At 39.3% G+C, this 14,561-nt stretch overlaps 1 protein-coding gene across 5 annotated transcripts in view; it reads right to left on the bottom strand.

Annotated features, from left to right (window-relative positions):
• Nucleotides 1-847: 847 nt before the first annotated feature.
• bsna (bassoon presynaptic cytomatrix protein a) overlaps nt 848-14,561 on the bottom strand; it is a 108,017-nt gene continuing 94,303 nt past the window's right edge. For 4 of the 5 annotated variants that reach the window (XM_008413236.2, XM_008413237.2, XM_008413238.2 and 1 more), the window contains exons 10-16: nt 13,822-14,174; nt 11,043-11,136; nt 10,266-10,397; nt 9,424-9,479; nt 8,500-8,639; nt 7,302-7,395; nt 848-2,838 (exon numbers count right to left, since the gene is read on the bottom strand). In XM_008413236.2, the coding sequence (XP_008411458.2) occupies nt 9,439-9,479; nt 10,266-10,397; nt 11,043-11,136; nt 13,822-14,174 (620 nt within the window). In that variant the 3' untranslated portion in view covers nt 848-2,838; nt 7,302-7,395; nt 8,500-8,639; nt 9,424-9,438. The remainder of the gene's footprint in view (nt 2,839-7,301; nt 7,396-8,499; nt 8,640-9,423; nt 9,480-10,265; nt 10,398-11,042; nt 11,137-13,821; nt 14,175-14,561) is intronic. The other variant, XM_008413234.2, reaches the window with a different exon arrangement.

Raw genomic sequence — 14,561 nt, 5'->3', positions numbered from 1 at the left:
TATATATATATATATATTATAGATCAAGAGATCTATAATATTATAGATCTCTTTTACCAATTCCACTGCCCAAAAGGCTTCGTGAGTGCTTCCTGGCTATGTTACAAGTGAAATTTCCCAGTTGTTGTGAACATGTCTTTAGCTCCCCATATCAAAGGAGAAGGGACGTGTTTTCTTTATTACAAAATTTCACGGAAACGAAACAAAGCAGACATGGTTTCTAACTGAGGAGTGATCAACAATGACTGTGACTTCCTTCTACGTTGTTCTTCACATGCCTTCAACCTCCTCAGGTTTTTCTCAAACAGGATTCATTGCATAGAACGACTTTTCCTCCTTTGCCTGCGATGCTCGTCGTGGTTGAACTGATGTCCGTTTTGTTTTCTTCCCCACATTAGATGATGATTATTATTATTATTTTTTTTAAATACTCGCATACTGAACCCTGAACACGCACATACATACACGCATACGTACAAACGTCAGGAACAGAACAATATAGAGGTGACTTTGAGGTTTTCCTCTGTGCCGGGCAGCATGCGAAGGTTCCCAGCGAGCGTTCACAAAGACAATATACAGCAGAAGTTAGTTGATTTGGAGAAGGAGGTGGAGGATGAGGCTTCGCCCTGTCAGGGGCGTGTCATGAGGGCCGGACCGCGGATTCCCCACAATGCACTGCAGGAGCAACAGCAGAGCGAATACTGACCTGAGAATATTTCCAAGGTGATTGACAGTCTGAGAGAAAAGATTTGTTTCTGTTGGTTTGGAGAAGGGGAGTTGGGTCAGACGTCTTGAACTCCACCGCGATAGAAAATAGGCCGTTTTTTGTTTTGTTTTTTCTTAAAAAAAAAAAAAAAAAAAAAAAAAAAAAAAAAAAGGCGAGTGACTTGGTGACACAACCGAGTGTGTGATTTTTGGTTCCTCAGTCACATATGACAGCAGGTTATTTTTCAGTAAGATCACTGACACCACTCCAAGTGTGCTTTCAGGTTCACATTTGACAGAGTGAAGACACATGCGGACACAGCTGTGTAAGAAGTCCATCTCGGAGAATCAGAAGAATCCCAATAAAAGAAAAAAAAACAAACACTCCCTCCTGCTTCCCTCACTGAAGAGTGATGAATAGTCCAGTTCTGCTGCTTTCCTGCGCCCCTCTGCTGCCCTGCAGTGCTCTCAGGTCAGACTTCAGCTGAAGAAAGCAGCACGTCGGTACCGATCCGCCAGTCCGGGCGTCGCCGGACTCCTGCGTCTCTGCTCAGTTCATACAGCAGCAGTATGCAACAAGTGGTGCGTTTGAGTCACACTAAAGCAGAGCTTTGGCGGTAAACCAGACAAACGAGGGCAACACATTTTTTTCAAAATGACACAAAATTGTGCTATTCACTTTCCTACCTCTTACTCTATTGCTTTCATAATTATTGATAGGAACAAAGAGTCTGAAAATTGTCAAGGGGAGGGGAGCCTAGTTCAATGTAACAAAACGCTAGAAAATAAATAAAATCATATCACAAGAAAATATATATATAAAAAACAAACAAACAAAAAAAACAATGTTAAGGTAAAAAAATAGAAATTAACCTCTCTGTGGCTGTGGTTCCAGCTTACCTAACGACATAAAAATACGCCACTTCTGGTTTAAAATTAAACATTTGAAATAATTAAGGCGATATTGGTAAACTGCAACATAAAAAAAACAGGCAATTGACAGAAGAAGGAAAAAAAACACACAAAGGCATATTAAATAAAAGCCAAAATTGTGGAGCATTTTGGAGATTTGCCACATAAACTGGTAGTAAATATCGTCTTAATGGCTTTAAATTGGCTAGAAAGTAACCCCACTGCTTCATTTGCCTCACTTAGTCATACAACTTTCTTAAGAAAAACAACATCAAATAAAAACTAATAATAAAAAAAAGGAAAATAAACTAAAAGCTCTTCTTATTCCCATGGCCAGATCCTCGTGTGTTGCTTAATTAACCTTTCTTTGCTATTATTTACGCCTTTAAGCTCAGATGTCTTTATGGCCTCAGTTACATAATGATGAAACAGTGTAAGGTCTTGGTTATAAAGTTCCATGCATCCCCATGTTTTCTGTTAGTTAAAATCCACACTACTCTTGTTTAAAGACATGGCAAGTTGTGAATCGTTGCAGTGGGGTGCGGAAAGAGAGAAGAGCTAGCATTCAAGAAACGCAAGAGAAGTGAAGAAGAAGAAGAAGAAAAAGAAGAAGGGCACAGTTCCCCATCTGGAATGTCGATAGAGGGTGAAAATAAAAATAAAGGCGTGGCGACATGCTTGGGCTGTGTCGACCGCCGCTTCTTCGTCGTCTGTTTCATTCATAGTGACGTTTCGATGATTTCCTTGTCAGTATTCGGTGGTAAAACGAGACGACTTTCGTACAAGAAAAACCTGTGATGCTTCTGTGAGTTTTCACTTTTTTTTTTTTTTTTTGCTCATTGTTTACTTCGGAAAAAGACAGAAAAGAGTAGAGGTGATTTATAAACCTCCAAGATTGAGCACAGGACTGGAAAACCAAGCTATCACCTCCTACAGGAAGTTGGGATGAAAGCAGCTCTCGTGGACAAATGCGGCCGTCAGTCGTTGTCTGCACCACGTCAACGTAACTGTCGGGCTGTTACGTTGAACACGGCTCCCCCTGCTGGCAGGGAGGGTGATCACGGTGGTACAGCTGTTTCTTCTGCTGTCACCTTCAGCCAGCAGCTGCTCTGTTTTCATGTAGGGGTGTAGATGTTAATAGCTGCTGCAGGTTTTCTGAGAGAAGCTGCATAACAATGGGAATCCTTCTGAAGATGGATGTTGGCTCGGGCTTGGAATGATCTAAAAGAGAAAAACGAGAAATTAGTTAAAAAAAAAAAACACCCTCAAACTGACCAAAAACATTTTGATGATTGAATCTCTCTCTGTAGGTCCTCTACAAATAATCTGTTTAATATAATCTGTGCTTGTCAGAAACAGATATCTAAATAGACCTGAAGATACACCGAGTCTAAATTGAAATGTACTGCGAAAAAAAAAAAATCAACTTGTGTGGAATCAGACAACTTTTTTCCTAAATATTCTTGACTGGTGATCGGTCGGTTGTAATCGCAAAAATTTATTTATTTTTTTCATTCGGAGAAAACTCTATACAAGCACGGCCACGTCATATAAAATGACACAGTGTGAAAATTGTTAATGAGTGAAGAAGTTAAGAGGTTAGCCATTTTCACCATCATTGAGGTGTTTAAAATAAACCACATGGTTCATTCAGGCTGCAAGAAAGCGAGCGAGAGCCACATTAAGCAGAAATTCATTTGAATCTTCTTCTGTCATGGCCCATGCATGATCTGTAAATGTTGACATTTTCGGCTTCAAACAAACAACATTTTTGTAACTCAGAGTCTGAGCAACTCAGCACAGACTCTGAGTCTGTGCTGAGTTGCTCAGCACAGACTCAGCAAATTCATATTCTCTCTTTTAAAATAAGAATATAATGATAAAAAAAAGCATTGATACTGGTGCATCAGATCAATTAAACAGCGAAAATTAAACACGATTCTCATTTTTTCCCTGAACACATTTGCACACCAGCAGAATCCTCTGTCAGAGTCCAAACCCGTTTTCCATTTCCTTCCCATTCCACACTAAAATTTTAAGATATTTTCCCTGGTTTTAAACATCTGTGTACAAATCTTCAGAGATATTTGCTTAAATTATTAAGCTGATTACTAAGCTTGATGTAGCAGATGGGGTAAAAGGGGGACATCTTGAGAAAGATGCTGTTGGAAAGTTACATTTGTATGTTTTGTAAACGTTTCCGATGCTCAATTTTATTTTTTCCTTCTCCATACGTAGCCAGACTTTGAAAGAAATCCTTTCTTCCCATAAGGAATTTTTTCAACATCATTCGGTCACAAACACGAGTTGCAGTACACAATATTGTCCACCAGATGGTGTCTGAGTCCATAACTGCACTGCATATTTTACACATAGACATACAATATAGAAATAGCTATTAATGAAAACTCTGCCATTGATATTTTGAGTGAGAGATTGAAATCTGCAAATTTTCAAATAGTTCTTTCTTTATATCTTAGAAAAATAATAAAGCAGATGGATGCAGATGGTTTCAGTCGAATCCATCAAGATTCATCCATCCTTACGTGCTGCAATGTCAGCAGGATGTTCTTTAAAGGTTTACTGCTGAAGAGTTATCTTCCTGTTTCTTAAGACTATTTAAAACTGTATTTGACACAGTTGTTAAATCGAGTTTGATTTGGGTTGGAATATATCATGTTTTGTGAATATAATTTAAGATGAATTTCTTTTGATTTGTTTTAGAGTTAGCCCAATTTTTCACATCTGCTTTTTTTTTTTTTTTTTTTTTTCCTCTCTCCCATCTGAGTTAATCACAGATTTTCTTGTCTTCGTTAGATGCAGCTCTAATGATTTGTTGGATAAAATCATCCCCGTTACGTCCGTAAACAAAGCACATAACTACCTGCCTTCATTTAATGCATGTTTCATCAGAGTCTTTCATCTGTAATGCCTTCCATTCAAACTGATGTTTCTTTGGAATAAAAAAAAAAAAAATGTAATTGCAGTCAAAAAAAAAACGTGGAATAAATAGCTTTGCATTATGTACATGAGCGGTACATAACGTCCGTGTTAAAACATGCAGAAAGCGGCTGTGGTGAGCGAAGAGACGAGGCCACAGGAACTCAGCCTGTCAGCCTGCTGACGCTGCTCCTATGGGGACATAATGTGAAGGATGCATGTTGTGGTGCTGCTTCAGACGACACGAGAGAAACGTCACTTGTATTCTCTGGGACTTCATGGCTGCCTCACAGCCATCAAGGCTTTAAAAGGAAAAACAAATCACACAGAGCCATTACTTAACGCCTTAGATATTTACGATAATATGATGAACCTCAGCGTCTTGAACTCTGCACCAGTTCATGACGTAAAACCCGAGGTTCCGAGCATCACCTTGATTTATAAACTCTAAAATTGGAACATTTTCAGCATCATTCGAATTTTTGGTGGCGTAATCGAAGACTATGAAAGCAGGTCCTGGATCAGGAGGAAAAACTGAGTCGTTTCTAATGCTGCTGCGACTTTGGTTATTTGTTTATATGCAAACTTCATGTATGACCTTTTACATAATCAGGACAAGAGAAAAACACAAGTTGCCAGCCGCCTGATCCTGGATTTAGTCAAACAGCAAACAATCATTTCCATTCTAAACTCTGCTCCAAAAGAAAAAACTTCCGAAGCCATGATGCAATGGCACTGTAACAAGATTGCTGAAGAAATACGTTTATCATCAGACAGTTTTGCTAGGAAGAAATCTTTGAAAGACTGACACGGACTACTTTACCTTGTATTGATTTCTTTTGTTCTATTTCATTGAACCCCAGTGGAAGACATCAAAGTTTGTGGTTATAAAAATAACGGTTAAATGGGAATAAAGAGTTTTTCTATCTTGATTCCCATCAGGACTTTTTACCATAAAATGACTTAACTCATGCTTTTCCCTCCCACTCTGCGTGTGACCCGGGTTTAGCGTCTCCAAACATGCGTTCTATCACCAAACTTAATCTGTTGCACTGAACACAGGACCCCAGGGGGGCTTGTGCATAACGCGCACTGGAGCACGGACAGCGATGCACATAGCCGCGTTCGAATGAAAAGAAAAAAAAAAAAACACACACAAACAAAACCGGCTCGCTGCGTAGCGTAGAGTCGAATTCGAAGGGTGGCGTGCCAAGCAGGATGGAGGACAGGAAGAAAAAGGAAAAGAAAGAAAACCTTTTTCATTGTTCAAAACACATCTGCAAGGCTCTGATCAGAGCTTCTTTAAACACCTTTAGGGGCTGAAGTGGAGCAGTGAGTCAGGCCATCAGAAGCCAACCTACATAATGCTTTTTTGACTGAATGGGAGCAAACACCCACAGCCAGTTTCTGTAAGGAACATCTTCCACGAAAAACACTGGGAGGAGATTTAACGTACAGACATAATCTCTCTGTATTATAAACAAAAATAACACAAAGATGATGCCAGGAAAAAAAAATAATTAAAAATGACACAGTATGTAGAGACAACAACATTTTTAGAGAGAAGAAAAATAACCACAGTATTTAGGCAGGACAAGGGAAGATCTAAAAAAAGAAAAAAAAATTACAGTATGGATCTTAGAGAGAGAGAGAGAGAGAGAGTCTATATGAAAAATGGAGGAGAGGAAGAGAAAAATGTTTGAAAGTTGGAGTAGTGTGTGGGAGAATTGACAGAGAGAGAGAGAGAGAGATCCTGCCACAGCAGCAGCCACATGAGGCAGTTAAGCGCTGCATGGCTGCACCGAGCAGAAACACGCTCAGTGCAACACTGGATTCACACTGTGAAATAAACCGGCAACTTCAAGGCCTGCCCTTCATCCGCTGCGGCATCAAAGGCTTCAGAAGCCACTGTTATCAAGGCAGAGCAACGCAGCCATTTCTGCTGCTTTTCCTTACAGTTTGCGACACAGAACATCCTGTCATGTCTGATTAAAGAAACCTGCAGAGATGTCTGTTTAGGGACCAGTATGTCGAAAAGGTAAAAAAAAATAAAAAAATACAGACACGCAATTGTTGGATGTTTTTTGCAACATCTGTCCGTCCTTCCTCCCTGCCTGGCATTAAATCAGCCGAAACCTTTCCTGTGTTAGCTCATCTAAATAATCAGGATTATTTGTATTTGCTGAATGCCAAAATTGCCAGTGTTGTCTTTAAAAGTGAATGACTTGGGTCAAACTGTCATGGTCCTTCTGCAAAACCCATTCATTTTCTTGATTTTAATTTTCACGCTGATGTTCTGAGAGGTTGCTTTAGTATTTCCACATAGTGTCCATTCCTCTTGATAGATTTTTTAATATATTTTTTTTGCACCAGTCCCTAATGCAGCAAAAAAAAAAAACAACCTCTACACTACTCTACACTTTCAGCCCAGTGTTGGTACATAACTCGTTCAGACTCAAAAATGTTCACTCTAAACAATATGACTTTCTCTTTCTAAAATGAGGAAAAAAAAATTTCCACAATATTCTAATGTGTAAAATGTACCTGTACTTTGATGTAGCCTAATCATGTCATAAAAAACCTAACTAAATAAAGAACTGTTTGGCCTCGTAGGTTATCACAGAAGCTACCTCTTGAAGTAAAATTGGAAAAAAAACAAAACAAATCGAGGTCACAAAGTTTGGATTTCTGCAGCTTAAAATATCCTGTCAGACATTTTTGTTTCCAAGGTAAAAGTAACTTACTGTCTGGCCTGTCAGAGAGATCAGAGTGTTCTCTCTGCCTTTGTATGCTCAGATCTGAGACATGAAGCATCCAGAGGATTCCAATCTGTTTTGGCTGCAAAAAGAGGCAAATATATTTTAGTCAAAGTCTCTTTTTCACCCCCCCACCCCCCGTTTAGGTCTGCAAACTCACAACTGGGGATTAAATTACAAAGCAGGATTAGAGTCTCACAAAGGAAACTTCCAGTTTAACTTGGCTTCTGGAATTCAACATCTTTGGAAAACTAATTAAGCTCACCAAACGGATATAAATCTTATTTGTGGAACGCCAGGACTCCTGATGCTTCGATGTGGTGTGGTGTTTTCCTTCGAGTATATTAGAACGCTTTCGATCAGTGTTAGACGGCCAAATTATTGTTATTAGCTGTTATCACTCACATAATGCGGCTTTAATTTGATAGCAATCTACTGGATGACGAGTCGACCTGCGTCTTCTAACAGATCAGAAAGATATCAACACTAATCACAGATTATCATCATAACACAAACCAGATTGCGTAGGTGGCATGATGTGATTATGGGAACAAATGTAATGTCTGAGCAGATGTTGGCAGGTGAAAGATTTTTGTTTGACAACAAAATATTTTATATAGCTTAAAGCAAAAGAGCATGAAATGAGGCAAACTAATTTTAACACGTATCATGCTAAGGAGAGTTGAAGCTCTGGAGTTGTTTTGCACTTTCTTTGAGAGTCACACATCTGGATCTTGAAGGAATTTGCTGGAATGTCGCTGAGGAGCTTGGCAGCTGTGCCTAAACGTTTTACATTTGTAAATTATCGTCGCCACATAAAACGACGGTGAGAAAAACGGACATCCGTTGATTGAATGCAACAGCTGGTTTTCTGAGGTCTTTGCTCCGTGGGATTGTGTAAGGATTGGAAAGCTTCTACAGAGTTTATTTGTTTTGAATTTTTCTACAAAGGACGTTTGATATTTTTGTAAATTTGACATCACATTTCAATGCTTTCAGAACCTAGTAAAAACCAAATTGTTTTCACTGTCCTTGAAAACATGAACTCCAGTCGAAAGTTATCTCTTTTTTTATGGTTGCGAATCTAAAAATCTATTTCAAATAATAAACAATAAAGTATGTTGTTTCAAAAATAACAACAACAAAAAATTGTTCAAAAGATTCCTTTTTTTTTTTAAGTACTCACCAGAACGCTCCGCTCTCCTCTCAGCCATCATCCTCTCTCTCCTTCCTTTCTCTTTTTTCGGGGAAACAAAAGCAGGGGGAACTTCACAGGTTTTTCTTGTATGAGGCCTCATGACTTCATTTATGACATTTTTCATAATCCTGCAAACACATTATTATCATTATTATTTAAAAACAGTATTTTAGGAGTTCATGTAAGTCTCACGTTGTAAACCCATTAACATACATCACTTAAGGCTTCTGTTACATTAAAATAAAAATAGTTTTGTAGTGTATAAAAATATGCCAGTGCAGATTTAAAAAAAAAAAAAAAACAGCTGTCAGCTATTCGAGCCTAGCAGTGAGAAGCGGGCCTGGAATTGTGGCGCGTACATTTATTGTACTGGGACTTAAACGTTTAGAACCTGTAATTCTTTCCAAGCCTCAAATGCAATTCCTAAAGTTCCCAACCCTCATCATCAAAGACCATAACCTGCTGCGATGGCGCACAGTCCGTTTGGCATTTCATGTCGGAAACAAGTTCTTACCCTAAATCTCTCACCCTGCACATGCAGAGCAGTCAAGACCGAAAGTAACAGTGTGGAAGAGAACAAATAGACGAGGACCAAACTCAGAGCAGACTGGGTAAACCGCTTTCATCCCCCTGCCTCTTCACAGCCAGCAAGAGTCAACACACTGCAGCAATCCAACAAACGTTCATGAAAGTTATTCCTAAACCCGATGCACGCTAAAGAAACCTTTTCATGGTGCTTCTTTCAGGAGTCATTGACCCAAAAAAACCTCATTTTTGCCTCGTGTACAAGTCGGAGGGCCTCTAAAACAGGACTTGTAAAATAAAGTCACCGTAGAATACAAACAACAAACAATATTATATTAAATATTCCATTTTATACGACTTATTTTCCATGTGAATTAACAGACATACCTTATTTGTGTCACCTCAGAAGAAGGAGGTGAATTTCTTGCCAAAGCCAGAGATAGCTGCAGGAAGAGTAAACAAAAACAAAAGGGTTTGATAAATGAGTTAAAACTGACTTTTCAAACATTAAACAAAAAAAAAAACAACTACAGAGTAACGTCAACGCTTTTGAATTTAAACGGTCACCAATACCACTTGAGGAGCTGCTGCTAAAGCTCTGTCAGATCACTGTCTGTGAAGCCTGCAGATAAGCAGCTGTAGGTGTTCAGTGTCACTCTTTGGCTTGTCTGATGCTTTAGCATCAGCTTGTTTTGGCTTAACTGACCACTTGGTGCCACTCACAGACTCATATAGAGCATCATCCTCCTGACGGGGGAATAGTCAATAAATAAATAAAAAAAGAATGTAACATCGTAGAGAAATGTACTGTTCAGTGTCCAGAAGCAACAGCAGGACTTCCATTGTACACCCTTCATCTCATTAACAACATTGCACATTTGAAAGGAGGTAATGTTTCATAAAATGTGTTTTATTTCTTTATATTTGCGCCCACATTGTGACAGCAGCTTTTTTTTTTGTGACAGACTGTTTTTCCCTGTCACAGTGAGCTGTTGTAAAATTAAGCTCTTTAGAGATGTAGCTTAAAAAAATGAACTAATGCTTAGGAAAGTTTCCTCACTGTTGAATCGCTTTGGTAAGAAAAAAAAAACAATCAGGCAAAGAAATTTGAAAGCCTCAGAGGCTCTGTTCATCCAGGTCGCTTTGTATAACTTAAAAGACTCTCATTTCGGTAATAAAAACTCAATAAGCCCCCATGTTTGCGATGCGTTTTCAGCAGTCTGCCGTACCTTCTCCCAGTTTGCCGGCCTGCTCAGCAGCGCCACCCGGAAGAATCTTGGAGAACATTCCTTCTCCCTCCATGCCAGGCTGACCTGCCGCTGCACTGCCGATGCCGCCGGGTCTCGGAGCTGCCTTGGAGCCTGAACATTAGAAAGACAGAGGAGAGAGGACAGAGAAATAAACGTAGTTCAGGTAGGAAGAAGTAAGTGCTGCTCAAAGTGGTGCACTATATTTGTGAAACAGAAAGAAAATGAAAGGAATGAGATGTTAATGAGTTTGAAGTAATTTTCTCAGGGACTATCCTGCTTATCTTTGAGCCAACACTACAGTTGAGCTTTTATATTGATATAGATTTGACAAACATTACATATTAATGTTATATTGCACTTTTTGGGTGATTCCTTTTGGCCACATTACATACTTAAAAATGGAGCCTCGTTACTCCATGCCAGTTATTCAAACGAGTAACTGGCAATAAAACTCTTTTACTGCATAAAATTAAAGAACTAGTCTACTACAGGCAGCGTTGTGAGATTGATGACTGAAAGGCATTCAGCTCAGTCATTTTGCAGTTATATAAAAATATCTCAAAACCTTCATCAATCATTATTTCAGTAGCTAATTATGTAATAACCTAACACTCTCAGGCTTTCATACTGAGGGATAATCCTCAGATTTACCTCAGATTAGGAAGAACATCAAACAATAATAACATAATTAAGGCACAGTGGACAACAGGTGAGTGATGGGATTTTACGTGCATGTATGTTGTGATTGAACATCACCTATTCCTGTAAGCGGGGGCTGGCCTGCCTTCGAGGCCATGACGGGTGCCGCTTTCGCCCCAATCGCCGTTACAGGAGGCGTGTCAATCTTTGTCTGCATAGAAGGGAAAAAAAAGACAAGTGTTGCTGTGTTTAGGTAAATTTAGCCATAAATCTGTGGTTATAGAAGGCTGTGGGAGAGAAAAACATGTTATGTAATCTGAATGTGGGTGACAAACTGGAATCAAAAGGATCCAGCATTCATCTGTTCACTCAAACAAAAGCCAGATAAAACAGTAGTCAGATTTTGATACAGTAAGACAGCCAAGAATAGTAAAAGAAATACACATATTAGGAAACCATGATGGCAGAATAAGACACTCATTTATTAAGCAGTGACAGCTTACTGAGACCTGAATGAGTAAATGGGGAGTTTCACACATGGAAACTATCATTTCTACTAAATATTGTCTGATCTCCAGCACTGTAAGGTTTATTTGGGTATCAACTATACAGAATATAAATGACAAACAAAATTCTAAATGGGACTTCCCAGTTCTTGAAAGATATAAAATGATATATGATCAATTGCAATAGTCAGAAGGAAGGCATTTTAACTTCCATCTTTTACTAGAGAAAGGCTTCAAAGCAAAAATGCTTAGTATGAAAAAAAAATCAAACAATCTATCATCTACTTTTCTGTTAATGTTCCTCACCATGCTAGCAACACAAGTACTGCTAGTTAGCAGCTGCTAGTCCCGTTAGCATTAGTGGCTTTTTAAAATTTTACTTAGGCTGGTTTGTTTCTTTTCAACCAAATTCCACTCAATTCTCATCTCCCTGTGTGTGAGATTTCTCCCATTGAGCTCAGTTTCTCTAGCTGAATTTCAACCGGGTCAATCAGTGGACAGGAGGAGTTGTGAACGGTGACGTCGGTTTTCTGCGTTGTTTTAGGATTGCCTGTAGCGAGGCAATGGCAGCGAGGGAAGTGAACGGAGCCAAGCGTTGGATATGCTTCCAAATATTGAGCAAATAAAGTTAGCACAAGGGGAATGTTTATTATATTTTAATGGTGGCAAAGATGTAATTTGACTTGGCACTTCTGTCTTTGCAATGCGGTATAGATGTGGTAAGTCTGGTAAGTTTCACGGCACAGCTTCCCTCACCATCAAGCTGGCACATTACACACGTCACGGCAAAAATATTCAGTAAAATCAGATCCATCCCTTTAAAATGTCAGAGTCTTGCAAGCAATAATTTCTTCATAGATGAGGGTCTAGGCCTCTTATACAAAGTGTAGGATGAGGGGATAGATTTTAGTAATGAATACAAAATAAAAATGTCCAAAATATAATTTATGCCTCATCAAACTATTGTGCTAATTAATAGCGCATTTCATTTGAACTTGGAAGTTGAACTTTCCACAAGAAACTTTTACATCAAGTCTGATGTGAAATTCCAACATGACTGTTTTCTATCAAAAATATTGACATATCAGAAATATGCAGTCAGTTAGTAAACATTAACCTACAGATTTCAGGCATTATTTGCACCCCGCATTGGCATCTAATTTAATTAATAAAGCAGGAGCGAAAAAACTGCAAAGAAGATGCAGTAAATGGGAACATCTTGGGTAATTTTGGACGGCATCCTGTGAATATAGACAGCATTCAGATGTACTAAAACCAAAATCATCAGCCTGTTCTGGATGTTATTTAAAGTGTAATCATCAAAGTCTCACACTCCTTCTGAAAAATAGCTTTGAATGGATTGATGGAGTAAATGCAGGAATGGATTGTTGCAGGGAGAAATCTTGAGTGCCAATTTCTTGGTCGTCTAGCAGACAGTGAATCAGCTGCATTGGGTTATCAGCTTTCTCCGTGTTAATCACGGTGTTAGATAAGGTCTGCCAGCAGAGGCACGTAAGGATTTCAATAAACTATCTGAAATTGGACAGGGTGGTTGTCAGGAAACTCTTATCAAAAGTGGCGCAGGTAGAAATAGGGGGACAGCAAAACAAGAGAGATGATCGTAAAAGCGGACTAAAGGAGCAGAAGGGAAACTTTAAGCAAAACAGCTTGCTGTGTTGGTTTCCAAGAAGCAGATCTGATGAAGAAAATTCGTTTTGTTACCTCAGGAAAAAACGCAATATGAACTAAACAAAAATCAGAAATTAGAAAACAAAAACAGAAAAATCAACTTCTTTCCATTCAGTGATTGTATTTAGAAGTTTTACAAGATTGCACTGACACCAACAAACTTCGATGCTGAAGCTATGACTGAGCGAAGGAGTTAGTACTTTTTATTATCAGTGATGTGTTTAAAATGAAAATATGGCAGGAGCGTAGCTGTAGCAATCTTAAAGAGAAGCTGTTTATTGCATGTCGACTCTGGCTCATTCATTCTGCGTGAGAGAATGAGACTTTCAGATAAGAACAGGAAGTCTGAAAGAGTAAGAGAAGTTTGTTTTATACTTTCAACCTCAATGGGTCATGCAGGATTTCAAAATACTGGAAGCTTACTGGAAACCTAAGGAAAGTGTCCACACTCTCTAGAATATATACAAAAGGAGTCAGGGCATTGTGTTTTAATAATTCTTAGATGCTAAAACCAGCATAGTATATCCACTCCATAAACATTTTGTCCTGACAGCACAATCCTAAGTTTAATTCAGTTCTGTTCTTGTATTTTCTTGTTTGCTAGAAAACTGAAATTGGAACTGTTAACAGGAAATTGGACATAAAACGGGGTGCAGATGTGAGCTGTTGGAGACTCCTCGGGTTTTGTTCCCATTACTCACCATGGTGGGCGGTGTGGTTCCTGCTGTACCAGTTGGTCGAGCCTGGCCCATCGGCCCGCCTGCTGGTCCCAATTGCCCTGGTTTGGCCTGGGCCTGACCCATGCCCATGCCCATCCCCATGCCCATGCCCATGCCTTGACCTTGGGCTGGTGGCTGCTGCTGAAGGCCTGTGGTTGCTGTTGTGCCAGGCTGTCCTGGTCTGGCTACAGCAGTCTGGGCCTGCTGCTGGAGCTGAGTCCTCTGTCCTTGGGTCCCATCCATCTGTGAACCGGGACCGCCTAGTCGCCCAGATCCTGGAGGCCCACCAGCAGAGCCCTGAACTCGCCCAATACTGTTGCCGGACCTGGAGGAGCCTATTTAAAGGTAAAAAAGTGTTTTATTTTAAACCAAAGCAACTCAAAAACTCATCTTATTACAAAGGAGGACATAAAGTCAGAAATAAAAATAACAATAAAAAAAACGGTATGGGATCATCTGTCCCTTTTTGAAATGAAGTCCATATTACAGTGCAGGGTTTCTTTTGCTAATATTTTTTCTTGAAATGAAGCATTTTAGCAGAAGCAGCAGGAGTGAGACAACAATGAACAACAAGGGTTGTATCCAAAGATCAAACTGGTGATTTAATTACTACACCGCTATGAACACATCTGCAATGATGCCTTCAGGGAAAACTTATCCTTTGAAAAGTTACATTCGATGTTGTTAATTAAAAATTGTTGATCCCTGAGGGGATTGTTGAC

The sequence above is a fragment of the Poecilia reticulata genome, linkage group LG7, assembly GCF_000633615.1.
Source record: "Poecilia reticulata strain Guanapo linkage group LG7, Guppy_female_1.0+MT, whole genome shotgun sequence".
NCBI classification, from domain to species: Eukaryota; Metazoa; Chordata; class Actinopteri; order Cyprinodontiformes; family Poeciliidae; genus Poecilia; species Poecilia reticulata.
This window is presented reverse-complemented; position numbering and strand designations above follow the sequence as displayed.